This window comes from Gallinula chloropus (genome assembly GCF_964237585.1).
Source record: "Gallinula chloropus genome assembly, contig: HAP1_SCAFFOLD_737, whole genome shotgun sequence".
Taxonomy (NCBI): Eukaryota; Metazoa; Chordata; class Aves; order Gruiformes; family Rallidae; genus Gallinula; species Gallinula chloropus.
In genome coordinates, this window is record NW_028168748.1 from 1 (window position 1) to 15,547 (window position 15,547).

A 15,547-nucleotide genomic window follows, 5' to 3' on the forward strand; every position below is an offset into this window, starting at 1 on the left:
CTGTGGTGACATGATGACCAAGGGGGTGGGACATCCTGGTGATGGGACATCCTGGTGACGTGGTCACACTTGTGATGGGGCCACCAAGGGGATGGGACACCCAGGGGATGGGACACCCTGGTGATGGGGTCCCCAAGGGGATGGGACACCCAGGGGATGGGACATCCTGGTGATGGGGTCACCAGGGGGATGGGACACCAAGGGGATGGGACACCCAGGTGATGGGACACTCTGGTGATGGGACATCCTGGTGATGGGGTCACCAGGGGGATGGGACACCCAGGTGACAGGACACTGTGGTGACATGATGACCAAGGGGATGGGACACCCAGGAGATGGGACACCCTGGTGATGGGGCCACCAAGGGGATGGGACACCCAGGGGATGGGACACCCTGGTGACACAGTGTCCTGCTCACTCCCCCAGGTGACGTGTGTGTCCCCTCCCCACCCCAAGCCACCATGCTGCTGTCCCTCTGCTCCCTGCTGCTGGCCCCCACCCGGGTGCTGCTGGCCCTGCGGCGGGTGGTGGCCCGGCTGGGGGTGACGGTGGCCACGCTGGTGGCCGGGGTGGCCTATGGGCTCTGGGCACTTGGGGTGCTCCTGTGCTGGGGACCCCGACAGACCTTCAAGTGGAGGGTGAGGGACCGACCCCCCCCCGGCCTGGCCGATGGCACTTTTGGGGAGCACCGGTACCTGCGCCTCAAGGTGGGGGGGGGGGGGTGGTGGAATTGGGGGGGGGGGGCTTGGGAGTCCTGGGGGGGTCTTGGGGGGGGGTGGGAGAGGGCTTTTGGGGTGTCTTGGGGGTTCTTGGGCTTCCTTTGGGGGGGTATTGGGGGACAGGGGGATATTGGGGGGTCTTGGGCGGCAGGGGAGGGATTTTGGGGGGGGGGTCTTGGGGGGCAGAGGGATATTGGGGAGGGTCTCTGGGAGGGGTCTGGGAGTTCAGGGGGATATTGGGGGTCCCTGGAGGGGATTTTGGGGGGGTCTTGAGGTGCAGGGGAGGGATTATTGGGGGTCTTAGGGGGCAGAGGGATATTGGGGGGGTCTCTGGGAGGGGTCTTGGAGTTCAGGGGGATATTGGAGGTCCCTGGACAGGATTTTGGGGGGGTCTTGAGGTGCAGGGGAGGGATTATTGGGGGTCTTGGGGGGCAGAGGGATATTGTGGGGGTCTCTGGGGGGTCTTGGGGGGCAGGGGAGGGATTGTTGGGGGTCTTGGAGGGCAGAGGGATATTGTGGGGGTCTCTGGGAGGGGTCTGGGAGGTCAAGGGGATATTGGGGGTACCCTGGAGGGGATTTTGGGGGGGTCTTGAGGTGAGGGGAGGGATTATTGGGGGTCTTGGGGGGCAGAGGGATATTGTGGGGGTCTCTGGGGGGTCTTGGGGGCAGGGGGATTTTGGGGGGGGTCTTAGGGGGCAGAGGGATATTGGGGAGGGTCTCTGGGAGGGGTCTTGGAGGTCAAGGGGATATTGGGGGTCCCTGGAGGGGATTTTGGGGGGGTCTTGAGGTGCAGGGGAGAGATTATTGGGGGTCTTGGGGGGCAGAGGGATATTGTGGGGGTCTCTGGGGGGTCTTGGGGGCAGGGGAGGGATTTTGGGGGGGGTCCTTGGGGGGCAGAGGGATATTGGGGAGGGTCTCTGGGAGGGGTCTTGGAGGTCAAGGGGATATTGGGGGTCCCTGGAGGGGATTTTGGGGGGGTCTTGAGGTGCAGGGGAGGGATTTTTGGGGGGGGTCTTGGGGGGCAGAGGGATATTGTGGGGGTCTCTGGGGGGTCTTGGGGGGCAGGGGAGGGATTGTTGGGGGTCTTGGAGGGCAGAGGGATATTGGGGGGGGTCTCTGGGGGTTGGGGGTCCTGGGGTCCTGGGTTGGGGGGGGGGGGGCAGCAGGGAAGGTCAGTGGGGACCTGGTGGTGGGACAACCTGGGGGGCTCCATGTGATTTGGGGGGGGGGGATGGGGGGGCACCCTACTGACCCCCCCCCCCCCCCAAACCCCCCCAGGACTCGGGGCTGCGTCTCCACTACGTCACCCGGGGTCCCCCCAGGGCCCCCCTGATGCTGCTTCTCCACGGCTTCCCCCAGAACTGGTGGGTGCCCCCGGGACTGGGACCCAGGGGGTGGGTGGGCTGGGGGGGTCACCTTCCTCCCCACCCCATCATCATCATCATCATCTTCCTCCCCCCACCCCATGTTCTCCTGGAGGTCCCTCCTCCAGGATTTGGGGACCCAGGGGGTTGGGTGGGATGGGGGGGGGATGTCACCTTCCTCCCCACCCCACCACCATCATCATCTTCCTCCCCACCTCATCATCATCTTCCTCCCCCCTCCCCATCCCACCACCCCCATCATCTTCCTCCCCCCCACCCCATGTTCTCCTGAAGGTCCCTCCTCCAGGATTTGGGGACCCAGGGGGTTGGGTGGGATGGGGGCAGGGGGGATCATCTTCCTCCCCCTTCCATCATCATCATCATCATCATCATCATCATCATCATCATCATCATCATCATCATCATCTTCCTCCCACCACCCCATGTTCTCCTGGAGGTTCCTCCTCCAGGATTTGGGGACCCAGGGGTTGGGTGGGATGGGAGGGGGTGGGGGCGTCACCTTCCTCCCCACCCCACCATCATCATCATCTTCCTCCCCACCTCCCCACCTCATCATCATCTTCCTCCCCCCTCCCCATCCCACCACCCCCATCATCTTCCTCCCCCCACCCCAGGTTCTGCTGAAGGTCCCTCCTCCAGGATTTGGGGACCCAGGGGGTTGGGTGGGATGGGGGCGGGGGGGATCACCTTCCTCCCCACCCCATCATCATCATCATCTTCCTCCCCACCTCATCATCATCTTCCTCCCCATCCCACCACCCCCATCATCTTCCTCCCCCCACCCCAGGTTCTGCTGGAGGTCCCTCCTCCAGGGATTTGGGGACCCAGGGGGTTGGGTGGGATGGGGGGGGGATGTCACCTTCCTCCCCACCCCACCATCATCATCATCTTCCTCCCCACCTCATCATTATCATCATCATCTTCCTCCCCCCTCCCCATCCCACCACCCCCATCATCTTCCTCCCCCCACCCTATGTTCTCCTGGAGGTTCCTCCTCCAGGGATTTGGGGACCCAGGGGTTGGGTGGGATGGGAGGGGGTGGGGGGGTCACCTTCCTCCCCACCCCACCATCATCATCATCTTCCTCCCCACCTCATCATTATCATCATCATCTTCCTCCCCCCTCCCCATCCCACCACCCCCATCATCTTCCTCCCCCCACCCTATGTTCTCCTGGAGGTTCCTCCTCCAGGATTTGGGGACCCAGGGGGTGGGATGGGATGGGATGGGGGGGGATGTCACCTTCCTCCCCATCCCATCATCATCATCTTCCTCCCCCTTCTATCATCATCATCAATCATCATCATCATCATCATCTTCCCCCCACCCCAGGTTCTGCTCGAGGTTCCTCCTCCAGGATTTGGGGACCCAGGGGGTTGGGTGGGATGGGGGGGGGATGTCACCTTCCTCCCCACCCCACCACCATCATCATCTTCCTCCCCACCTCCCCACCTCCCCACCTTATCATCATCTTCCTCCTTCCCCCCCATCCCACCACCCCCATCATCTTCCTCCCCCCACCCCATGTTCTCCTGGAGGTTCCTCCTCCAGGATTTGGGGACCCAGGGGGTTGGGTGGGATGGGGGCGCTGGATGTCACCTTCCTCCCCACCCCACCATCATCATCACCTTCCTCCCCCCACCCCAGGTTCTGCTGGAGGTTCCTCCTCCAGGAATTTGGGACCCACTACCGGGTGGTGGCCTTGGACCTCCGTGGTTACGGTGCCTCGGAGAAGCCACCGGGCAAGGAGAGCTACAGGCTGGAGGTCTTGGTGGACGACATCCGGCAGGTCATAGAGACCTTGGGGACACCCCAGGGGGCCCCCGAGGTCACCTCGCCCCCCAGGGCCTCCCCCAAGTGTATCTTGGTGGGACACGACTGGGGGGGGATGCTGGCCTGGGAGGTGGCCTCCAGGCACCCGGCCATGGTGGAGAAGCTGGTGGTGATGGATGCTCCTCACCGGGCTGTCATGGCGGGTAAGGGGGTGGGGTGGGGGGGTTGGGGGGTGGGGGGGGGGGGGCATAGGGTGGTACTTCAAGGGTGGGGGTGCTGCTGGGTGGCACCAGGTGGGTCAGGGATCTGGTGGGCCATTGTGGTGATGTTGGGGGTCATCTCATGACTGTGATGTTGGGTGCCACCATCCCATGGCCATGACGTGGGTGCCACCATCCCATGGCCACCCCACTGGGTGCCACCATGACATGCCCATGCCATTGGGTGCCACCATCACCTGACCATGACATTGGGCACCATCCCATAGCTATGATGTTGGGTGCCACCATCCCATGAGCATGACGTGGGTACCACCACGACATGGCCATGCCATTGGGTGCCACCATCCCATGACCGTGACGTTGGGTGCCACCATCCCATGGCCACCCTATTGGGTGCCACCATCCCATGCCCATGCCATTGGGTGCCACCATCACCTGACCATGCCAATGGGCACCATCCCATAGCTAAGATGTTGGGTGCCACCATCCCATGACCATGACATTGGGTACCACCATGACATGGCCATGTCATTGGGTGCCACCATCCCATGGCCATGCCATTGGGTGCCACCATCACATGACTGTGATGTTGAGTGCTACCATCTCATGGCCACACGACATTGGGTGCCACCATCCCATGACCATGACATGGGTGCCACCATCACCTGACCATGATGTTGGGTACCACCATCCCATGGCCACCCCACTGGGTGCCACCATGACATGCCCATGCCGTTGGGTGCCACCATCCCATGACCATGCCATTGGGTGCCACCATCACCTGACCATGACGTTGGGCACCATCCCATAGCTATGATGTTGGGTGCCACCATCCCATGCCCATGCCATTGGGTGCCACCATCCCATGACCATGATGTGGGTACCACCATGACATGCCCATGCCATTGGGTGCCACCATCACCTGACCATGACATTGGGTGCCACCATCACCTGACCATGACGTGGGTACCACCATCCCATGCCCGTGCCATTAGGTGCCACCATCCCATGACCGTGGCATGGGTGCCACCATGACATGGCCATGCCATTGGGTGCCACCATCCCATGGCCACCCCATCAGGTGCCACCATGACATGCCCATGCCGTTGGGTGCCACCATCCCATGCCCATGACGTGGGTGCCACCATGACACGCCCATGCCATTGGGCACTATCCCATGGCCATGCCGTTGGGTGCCACCATCCCATGACCATGATGTTGGTACCACCATGACATGCCCATGCCATTGGGTGCCACCATCCCATGACCATGACGTTGGGTGCCACCATCCCATGACCATGACATGGGTGCCACCATGACATGCCCATGCCATTGGGTGCCACCATCACCTGACCATGATGTTGGGTGCCACCATGCCATGCCCATGCCATCGGGTGCCACCATCCCATGGCCACCCTATTGGGTGCCACCATCCCATGACCATGACGTGGGTGCCACCATGACATGCCCATGCCATTGGGTGCCACCATCACCTGACCATGACATGGGTGCCACCATGACATGTCCATGCCATTGGGTGCCACCATCCCATGACCATGATGTGGGTGCCACCATGACATGTCCATGCCATTGGGTGCCACCATCCCATGACCATGACGTGGGTGCCACCATGCCATGCCCATGCCGTTGGGTGCCAGGCCTGGGTGGCCCCTGACACCGCTGTCCCGTCCCGGCGCAGGTTTCACCGCCTGCCACCCCTCCCAGCTCATCCGCTCCAGCTACATCTTCCTCTTCCAGCTGCCTTGGCTGCCCGAGCTCCTCCTCTCCTTGGCCGACTTTGAGGTGAGACCCCATCCCCACGTCTCCTCACACCCCCCACCCCCACCCCATCCCCACCTCGGGTGCTCCCCCCACCACCCTCCACACCGGGGAAGCTCCTCAAGAACCCCTTGAGGAGCCACAACCGAGCTCAAGGGGTGGAGCAACAGCCTCTGGTCACCGTTTTGGGGGTGGTGGCTTCACCCAGAGCTTCCTGTCCCCCTCGGTGGCCCCGTAGGTGGTGAAGACCATCCTGACAGGCCCTTGGATGGGGATCCAGGACCCAGCGCGGCGGTTGACAGAGCAGGAGGTGGATGCCTACCTCTACGGGCTGTCCCAGCCCGGGGGCCTGTCCCCCCCCATCAACTACTACCGCAACCTCTTCAGGTAGGTGGGGCTTTGGGTGCCAAGGTTGGGGTCCCATTGGGGTGGTCCCAGTTGGGGTGGTGGGGTCCCATTGGGGTGCTCCCAGTTGGGGTGCTCCCAGTTGGGTGGTCCCAGTTGGGGTGGTGGGGTCCCATTGGGGTGCTCCCAGTTGGGGTGGTGGGAGTCCATTGGGGTGCTCCCAGTTGGGGTGGTCCCAGTTGGGGTGGTGGGATTCCATTGGGGTGCTCCCAGTTTGGGTGGTAGGGTCCCATTGGGGTGCACGCAGTTGGGGTGGTGGGATTCCATTGGGGTGCTCCCAGTTTGGGTGGTAGGGTCTCATTGGGGTGGTCCCAGTTGGGGTGGTGGGATTCCATTGGGGTGCTCCCAGTTGGGGTGCTCCCAGTTGGGGTGGTCCCAGTTGGGGTGGTGGGGTCCCATTGGGGTGCTCCCAGTTGGGTGGTCCCAGTTGGGGTGGTGGGGTCCCATTGGGGTGGTCCCAGTTGGGGTGGTGGGATTCCATTGGGGTGCTCCCAGTTGGGGTGCTCCCAGTTGGGGTGGTCCCAGTTGGGGTGGTGGGGTCCCATTGGGGGTGCTCCCAGTTGGGTCGTCCCAGTTGGGGTGGTGGGGTCCCATTGGGGTGCTCCCAGTTGGGTGGTCCCACTTGGGGTGATGGGATCCCATTGGGTTGCTCCCAGTTAAGGTGATGGTCCCAGTTGGGTTGATGATCCCAACTGGGTGCTCCCAGTTGGGCTGATGGCCTCCCAGTTGGGTGACAGGGCTGCTCCCAGTTGGGTCCCCCATTGGGCTGCCCCGCCACCCCCAAAAACTCCCTCCCCACAGGGACACCCCAATCTGCCGCGAGCCCCCGCCGCCCCCCACCCTCCTGCTGTGGGGCACCCACGACGCCTTCCTGGACCCCCGGCTGGCCCCCCGGCTGCGCCGCTGGCTCCGCCCCTCCGCCCGCGTCCATCTCCTGCCCGGCGCCAGCCATTGGCTGCCCGAGGAGCAGCCCCGCCCCCTGGCCCGCCTCCTCAGGGCCTTCCTGCAGGGAGGGGAGCAGCACCCATAGCAGCACCCATGGGTGCCCCCCACCCACACCCCTCGCCTTGGGGAGGGGGGTTTAGGGGGGATGGAGGTAACATCTGGGTGGGGGGGGCAGCAGGTGTTGGGTGGGGACCCAACATCTGGGGGGGACACCCCAATATCTGGGTGGGGATCCTGGTCATTGGGTGGGGATCCTGGTCATTGGGTGGGGACCCCAATATCTGGGGGGGAACCCCAACATCTGGGTGGGGATCCTGGTCATTGGGTGGGCACCCCAACATCTGGGGGGAAAGCAACATCTGGGTGGGGGCCCCGGTCATGGGTTGAGGGGCCTCAACATCTGGGTGGGGACCCTAACAACTGGGTGGGGATCCTGGTCATTGGGTGGGGACCCCAACATCTGGGGGGGAACCCCAACATCTGGGTGGGGATCCTGGTCATTGGGTGGGGGCCCCAATATCTGGGGGGGACCCCAACATCTGGGTGGGGATCCCCCGGTCATTGGGTGGGGACCCCAACATCTGGGTGGGGACCCTGGTCATTGGGTGGGGACCTCAACATCTGGGGGGAACCCCAACATCTGGGGGGGGGGAACCCCAACATCTGGGTGGGGATCCTGGTCATTGGGTGGGGACCCCAACATCTGGGTGGGGATCCCGGTCATTGGGTGGGGACCCCAATATCTGGGGGGGGACCCCAACATCTGGGTGGGGATCCTGGTCATTGGGTGGGCACCCCAACATCTGGGGGGAAGCAACATCTGGGTGGGGGCCCTGGTCATGGGTTGAGGGGCCTCAACATCTGGGTGGGGACCCTAACATCTGGGTGGGGATCCCGGTCATTGGGTAGGGACCCCAACATGTGGGGGGGGACCCCAACATCTTGGTGGGGATCCTGGTCATTGGGTGGGGACCCCAACATCTGGGGGGGACCCCAACATCTGGGTGGGGATCCTGGTCATTGGGTGGGGACCCCAACATCTGGATGGGAGGGGGACCCCAACATCTGGATGGGTGGGGACCCTGGTCATGGGTTGAGGGGCCCAACATCTGGAGGGTGAGCCCAACATCTGGATGGGTGGGGACCCCGATCACGGGGTGAAGACCCCCAACATCTGGGTGGGGACCCCGGTCATTGGATGAGGACCCCCAACATCTGGATGGGGGACCCCAACATATGTATGGGGGGGGGGGGGGGGGGGGATGGATGAGACCCCCCCGAATAAAGTTGGGTGTCACCAGCAGTTGGGTGCTGTTGGGGGGGGGGGACACATGGGGAGGGGGGGCACCTCCAGCCCCCCCCTCCCTCCAGGGGCTGGAGGGTGTGGGGGGGGGTCTGGGGAGGGGGTGGGTTTTGGGGGGTCCTGTCCCTGGGGGGGGTTGGGGTCTGAGGGTTGGGGGGGGGTCCCAGTTCCAGGGGAGGGGGTGGGGTGGGGGTCCCATCCAGGGGTGATCCGGAGGGGGGGGGGAATTTGGGGGGGGGTCGGGTCCCTGGTTGGGGGGGGGGGTCTTTGGGTTGGGGGGGTCCCTGACCCCCCGGGGGGTTTGGGGGTTGGGGGGGGGGTCACTGTCCTGGGGGGTCCGGAGAGGGGGAGGGGTCAGGGGTTGGGTGCTTGGGGGGTGGGTGTCCTGGGGGGGGGGGGGGCTGAAAGAGGGGGTGGGTGCTGAGAGGGGGCAAGTGGGGGGGGCAAGAGATGGGTGCTGGGGGGGGGGAGGGGTGTCTGGGGAGGGGGAGGTGGGGGGGGTGTCCGGATCTGGGTGCTGGGGGGGGGGCTGGGTATTGGGGGGGGAGGAGATGGGTGCTGGGGGGGGGGTTGGGTGTCTGGGGGGGAGAGGTGAGGGGGGGTGTCAGGATCTGGGTGCTGGGGGGGGGGGTTGGGTACTGGGGGGGGTTGGGTACTGGGGGGGGATGAGATGGGTGCTGGGGGGGAACTGGGGGGGAGGAGATGGGTGCTGGGGGGGGGAGGGGTGTCTGGGGGTGGGAAGAGGTGGGGGGTGTCAGGATCTGGGTGCTGGGGGGGGTTGGGTACTGGGGGGGAGGAGATGGGTGCTGGGGGGGGTTGGGTGCTGGGGGGGAGGGGTGTCTGGGGGGGAGAGGTGGGGGGTGTCAGGGTCTGGGTGCTGGGGGGGGGTTGGGTACTGGGGGGGAGGAGATGGGTGCTGGGGGGGGAACTGTGGGGGGGAGGAGATGGGTGCTGGGGGGGGGGGTGTGTCTGGAGGGGGGGTGCTGGGGGTGCCCCCACCCCCCCACCCCCCCCAAACGGCCCCTTTAAGCCTCTTAAGGGGCTCCCGGCGGCTCCAGCCGGTGCCGGGGATTAACGGGGGGGGGGGGGAGGGGAGGGGGGTTGGGGCTGCCCCTCCCCCACACCCCATTCCCCTCCCCCTCCCCCCCCCCTCCAGCCTTTCCCAGTGCAGCCGGTTGAACTGGTTGAACTGGGAAAGGGGGGGGGAGGGGCACAGGGTGTGTCCGTGGGGCCCTGCCCCTCCCCCACCCAACCCACGGGGGTGGGGGGGGGGGTGGGGGTGTCACCCCCACCCCTCCCCCCCACACACCCTGCCCCTCCCCCACCCCTCGGGGGTGGGGGGAGGGGGAGACCCCTGGGAGGGGTGGGGCGCTGTGGGGGGTCCCACTCGTGTCCGTGTCCCCCCCGGTGTCCCCAGTGACCCCCCCCGTGTCCCCTCCCCTTGTCCCTGTCCCATGTCCCCCGTGTCCGTGTCCCCCTCGTGTCCCCCTGTGTCCCCTCCCCGTGTCCCCAGTGTCCCCTCGTGTCCCCTCAAGCCCCCCTGTGTCCCCCCCGTGTCCCCCCGTGTCCGTGTCCCCCCGTGTCCCCTGTCCCCGTGTCCCTCGGTGTCCCCTCGGTGCCCCCCCGTGTCCCCACGTGTCCCCTCCCCTGTCCCCTCAGTGTCCCCTCAGTGTCCCCCCCGTGTCCCCTGTCCCCGTGTCCCCTCGGTGTCCCCTCGGTGCCCCCCCGTGTCCCCTCCCCGTGTCCCCACGTGTCCCCTGTCCCCGTGTCCCCTCAGTGTCCCCTCGGTGTCCCCCCCGTGTCCTCTGTCCCCGTGTCCCTCCATGTCCCCTGTCCCCACCCCCCCCGTGTCCTCTTGGTGTCCCCCCAGTGTCCCCTCCCCGTGTCCCCGTGTCCCTGTCCCCTCATGTCCCCCCCGTGTCCCCCCGTGTCCGTGTCCCCCCCCGTGTCCCCCCATCCCCGTGTCACTGTCCCCTGTCCCACCCCTGTCCCCCGTGTCCCCTCCCCGTGTCCCCATGTCCTTGTCCCCTCATGTCCCCCCGTGTCCGTGTCCCCCCGTCCCCCGTGTCTCCTCCCCGTGTCTCCTTGTCCCTGTCCCCTCCCTGTCCCCCGTGTCCCCTCCCCGTGTCCCCCCGTGTCCGTGTCCCCCCCGTCCCCAGTGTCCCCCGTGTCCCTGTCCCCTCCCTGTCCCGTGTCCCCTTTGTGTCCCCACAGTGTCTCCTCCCCATGTCCCCGTGTCCCTGTCCCCTCATGTCCCCTCCCCATGTCCCCCCGTGTCCGTGTCCCCTCCCTGTCCCCCATGTCTCCTCCCAGTGTCCCCCCGTGTCCCTGTCCCCCCGTCCCCAGTGTCCCCCCTGTCCCCAGTGTCCTGTCCCCCCGTGTCCCCTCCCTGTGTCCCCTGTGTCCCTGTCCCCTGTCCCCGTCTGTCCCCCCGTGTCCCCTCCCCGTGTCCCCCTGTGTCCGTGTCCCCCCCCGTGTCCCCCCCCGTGTCACTTTGTGTCCCCTGTCCCCGCCCCCCCGTGTGTCCCCCCCGTGTCTCTGTCCCCTCAGTGCCCCTCGTGTCCCTCCCGTGTCCCCCCCATGTCTCCCTCGTGTCCCCCCTGTGTCCCCTCCCTGTCCCCCGTGTCCCCCCCGTGTCCGTGTCCCCCCACGTCCCAGTGTCCCCCCGTGTCCCTGTCCCCCCATCCCCCATGTCCCCGCCCCCTGTCCCTGTCCCTGTGTCCCTGTCCCCTCCCTGTCCCCCCCTCTGTCCCCCCCGTGTCCCTGTCCCCCCCCCCGTCCCCCGTGTCCCCTCCCCGTGTCCCCCCGGCCCCTCCCCTGCCCTATTTTCCACCAGCGGCCATGGCAACGGGACCGACACGGGACACGGGGGGACACGGGGGGGACACGGGGGGACACGGGGGGACACGGACACGGGGGGACATGAGGGGACAAGGGGAGGGGACACGGGGGGGACACGGACACGGGGGGGACACGGGGGGACACGGGGGGGACACGGACACGGGGGGGACACGGACACAGGGGGACACGGGGGGACACGGGGGGGACACTGGGGGGACACGGGGGGACACGGACACAGGGGGACACGGGGGGACACGGGGGGACACGGGGGGGACACGGGGGGGGACACGGGGGGACAAGGGGGGGACACGGACACGGGGGATGGGGACATGGGGAGGGGACACGGGGGGGACACGGGGGGACACGGAGGGGACACGGACACGGAGGGGGACACGGGGGGGACACGGGGGGACAAGGGGGGGACACGGACACGGGGGGACACGGGGGGACACGGGGGACACGGACACGGGGGGGACACGGGGGGGGACACGGGGGGACAAGGGGGGGACACGGACACGGGGGATGGGGACATGGGGAGGGGACACGGGGGGGACACGGGGGGACACGGAGGGGACACGGACACGGAGGGGGACACGGGGGGGGACACGGACACAGACACAGGGACGTGTCCCCCGTGTCCCCAACCTCAGCCAGTCATCCCAGTATCCCCAGTGCCCCCAGTGCCCCCAGTATCCCCAGTGCCCCCAGTCCCCCCAGTATCCCCCAGTGCTCCCAGTCCCCCCAACCCCTCCCAGTCATCCCAGTATCTCCAGTATCCCCAGTGCCCCCAGTCCCTCCAGTATCCACAGTGCCCTCATGCCCGCAGTGCCCCCAACCCCTCCCAGTGCCTCCCAGTGCCCCCCAGTCCCCCCAGTATCCACAGTGCCCTCATGCCCTCAGTGCCCCCAACCCCTCCCAGTGCCTCCCAGTCCCTCCCAGTCCCCCCAGTCTCCCCAGTGTCCAGTTCCCCCGGTGCCCCCAACCCCTCCCAGTGCCTCCCAGTCCCTCCCAGTTCCCCCAGTATCCCCAGTGTCCAGTGCCCCGATGCCCCCAACGCCTCCCAGTGCCTCCCAGTCCCCCCAGTATCCCCAGTGTCCAGTGCCCCCGGTGCCCCCAACCCCTCCCAGTGCCTCCCAGTCCCTCCCAGTCCCCCCAGTATCCCCAGTGTCCAGTTCCCCCGGTGCCCCCAACCCCTCCCAGTGCCTCCCAGTGCCTCCCAGTCCCCCCAGTATCCCCAGTGTCCAGTGCCCCTGGTGCCCCCAACCCCTCCCAGTGCCTCCCAGTCCCCCCCAGTGTCCAATTTCCCCAGTGCCCTCAACCCCTCCCAGTGCCTCCCAGTGCCTCCCAGTTCCCCCAGTGTCCAGTGCCCCCGATGCCCCCAACCCCTCCCAGTGCCTCCCAGTCCCCCCAGTGTCCAATTTCCCCAGTGCCCTCAACCCCTCCCAGTGCCTCCCAGTGCCTCCCAGTCCCCCCAGTATATCCAGTGTTCAGTGCCCCCGGTGCCCCCAACCCCTCCCAGTGCCTCCCAGTGCCTCCCGGTCCCCCCAGTATCCCCAGTGTCCAGTGCCCCCGGTGCCCCCAACCCCTCCCAGTGCCTCCCAGTCCCTCCCAGTCCCTCCCAGTGCCTCCCAGTCCCCCCAGTATCCCCAGTGTCCAGTGCCCCTGGTGCCCCCAACCCCTCCCAGTGCCTCCCAGTCCCCCCAGTGTCCAATTTCCCCAGTGCCCTCAACCCCTCCCAGTGCCTCCCAGTGCCTCCCAGTTCCCCCAGTGTCCAGTGCCCCCGATGCCCCCAACCCCTCCCAGTGCCTCCCAGTCCCCCCAGTGTCCAATTTCCCCAGTGCCCTCAACCCCTCCCAGTGCCTCCCAGTGCCTCCCAGTCCCCCCAGTATATCCAGTGTTCAGTGCCCCCGGTGCCCCCAACCCCTCCCAGTGCCTCCCAGTGCCTCCCGGTCCCCCCAGTATCCCCAGTGTCCAGTTCCCCCGGTGCCCCCAACCCCTCCCAGTGCCTCCCAGTCCCTCCCAGTGCCTCCCAGTCCCTCCCAGTCCCTCCCAGTTCCCCCAGTATCCCCAGTGTCAGTTCCCCCGGTGCCCCCAACCCCTCCCTGTGCCTCCCAGTCTCTCTCAGTCCCTCCCAGTGCCTCCCAGTCCCTCCCCTTCCCGCGGAGCTGGTGGCTGGTGGCTGGTGGCTGGTGGCTGGGGTGGGGGGGGGAGGTGGGCGGGGCTCACCTGCAGTCACGTGCCCCAGCCCCGCCCCCTCCCCGCTCCCCTCCCCGCACCTGGCGCTCGCGCCACGCTCCCGCCCGGGGGCCGCGCCCGAAGAGCCTCCCCCCCACCCCCCTCCCCGAACCCTTCCGAACCTTTCCGAACCCACCCGAAGAGCCCCGAACCCCACCCGAAGAGCCCCGAACCCCACCCGAAGACCCACGAACCCCACCCGAAGACCCCCGAAGAGCCCCGAACCCCACCCGAACACCTCCGAATCCAAGCGGAACCACCCGAAGAGCAGCCGAACCCTGAGAGCGGCGGGTTCGGGGCTGGGCCCGGCCCCCTCCGCCATCCCCTCCCCCGGTAACCGGTACCTCAGGCCGCCGGTGCCCGCCGGGGGCCCCGGGGGATGGTGGCGGCTCCTCCCGCCGAGGCCGCGGCCATGCGCCGGGGGTTCTTGGTCCCCGAAATCCGCCCGCTCGACCAATACGACGGGGCGAGGGCGAGGAGCGCTGCCAGCCTGGCCTGGGCCATCGCTACCGGCTACGGGGGAGCGGGTAGGCCCCGGGAACGGGGGGGGGGACACCGGTGGGGGGGGGGTTGGGGCCTGGGGGGGGGGGTTAGGACCGGGGGAGGGGGGGTTTGAGATCTGGGGAGGGGGCTTGGGATCTAGGGGGGGGGGGGTGTTTGGGACCGGGGGAGGGGGGTTTGGGATCTGGGGGGGGATTGGGATCTAGGTGGGGGGGGGGGGTTGGGACCTGGGGAGGGGGGTTGGGACCGGGGGAGGGGGTTGGGACCGGGGGGAGGGGGTTTGGGAACTGGGGGAGGGGGTTTGGGATCTGGGGAGGGGGGTTGGGACCCTGAGGGGGGGTTTTGGGGCCTGGGGGGGGGGTTTGGGACCAGGGGAAGGGGGGATTTGGGGGAGGTCTTGGTAAAGGGGGGGGGGATTGGGACCGGTGGGGGGGGGTTTGGGACCGGGGGAGGGGTTTGGGGCTGGGGAGGGGGTTGGGACCTGGCGGGGGTGTCTTGGTAAAGGGGGGGGGGGGGGGGTGGGACCGGGGGAGGGGGTTTGGGACCTGGGGGGGGAGGGGGGGTTGGGACCTGGGGGGGTCTTGGTAAAGGGGGGGGGGGGTGGGACCGGGGGGGGGGGTTTGGGACCGGGGGAGGGGGGTTTGGGACCTGGGGGAGGGGGTTGGGATCTAGGGGGGGGGGGGTTGGGATCTGGGGGGGAGGGGGTTGGGATCTGGGGGGGGGGGGTTGGGATCTGGGAGGGGGGGTTTGGGACCGGGGGAGGGGTTTGGGAACTGGGGGTGGGGGGGGTGGGATCTAGGGGGGGGAGTTGGGACCTGGGGGGGGGGGTTGGGACCTGGGGGGGGGGTTGGGACCGGGGGAGGGGGGTTTGGGACCTGGCAGGGGGGGTTTGGGACCTGGGGAGGGGGGAGGGGGGATTTGGGGGGGGGTCTTGGTAATGGGGGGGATCTGGTACTGGGGGGGGTCTCGGTACTGGGGGGGGATCCGGTACCGGGAGGGGGGGGGGGGGTGTGTTGTACTAGGGGGGTCTCGGTACTGGGGGGGGGAATGATGCTGTACTGGGGGGGGGGGATGTTCAGGTGGTGGGGGGGGTCTCGGTACCGGGGGGGGGGAATGGAGCCGGTAGGGGGGGGGTCTCGGTACCGGGGGGGGGGGGAATGGACCCGGTATGGGGGGGGTCTCGGTACCGGGGGGGGGATGGACCCGGTATTGGGGGGGGATCCGGTACCGGGGGGGGGGGGGGGTATACCGTTCCCGGGGGGGGGGGTTGGGGTACCCGGGGTGGGTCCCACGGGGGCGGTACCGGGATGGGGGGTGGGGGTGGGGGATCCCCTGGCCCCTCCCCCCCAGTGCTTTTGTTGCAGTCTGGGGGGGGTGTGACGTTGCGGGGTGTGACGTCACGGCGTGACGTCACAGGGCGGGACCCCCCCTGCGGCGCCG

General features: G+C 67.6%; 1 protein-coding gene across 1 annotated transcript; it reads left to right on the forward strand.

The window, feature by feature from the left end:
* Nucleotides 1–461: 461 nt before the first annotated feature.
* On the forward strand, nucleotides 462–7,312 carry LOC311204203 (epoxide hydrolase 3-like; the record flags this gene model as incomplete). The annotated part of the gene is made up of 6 exons (XM_084280661.1): nucleotides 462–707; nucleotides 1,998–2,083; nucleotides 3,752–4,080; nucleotides 5,798–5,901; nucleotides 6,116–6,264; nucleotides 7,084–7,312. The coding sequence occupies 6 exons, from the start codon at nucleotides 462–464 to the stop codon at nucleotides 7,310–7,312; spliced, it is 1,143 nt and encodes a 380-aa protein (XP_084136787.1).
* Between the last annotated feature and the right edge of the window lie 8,235 nt (nucleotides 7,313–15,547).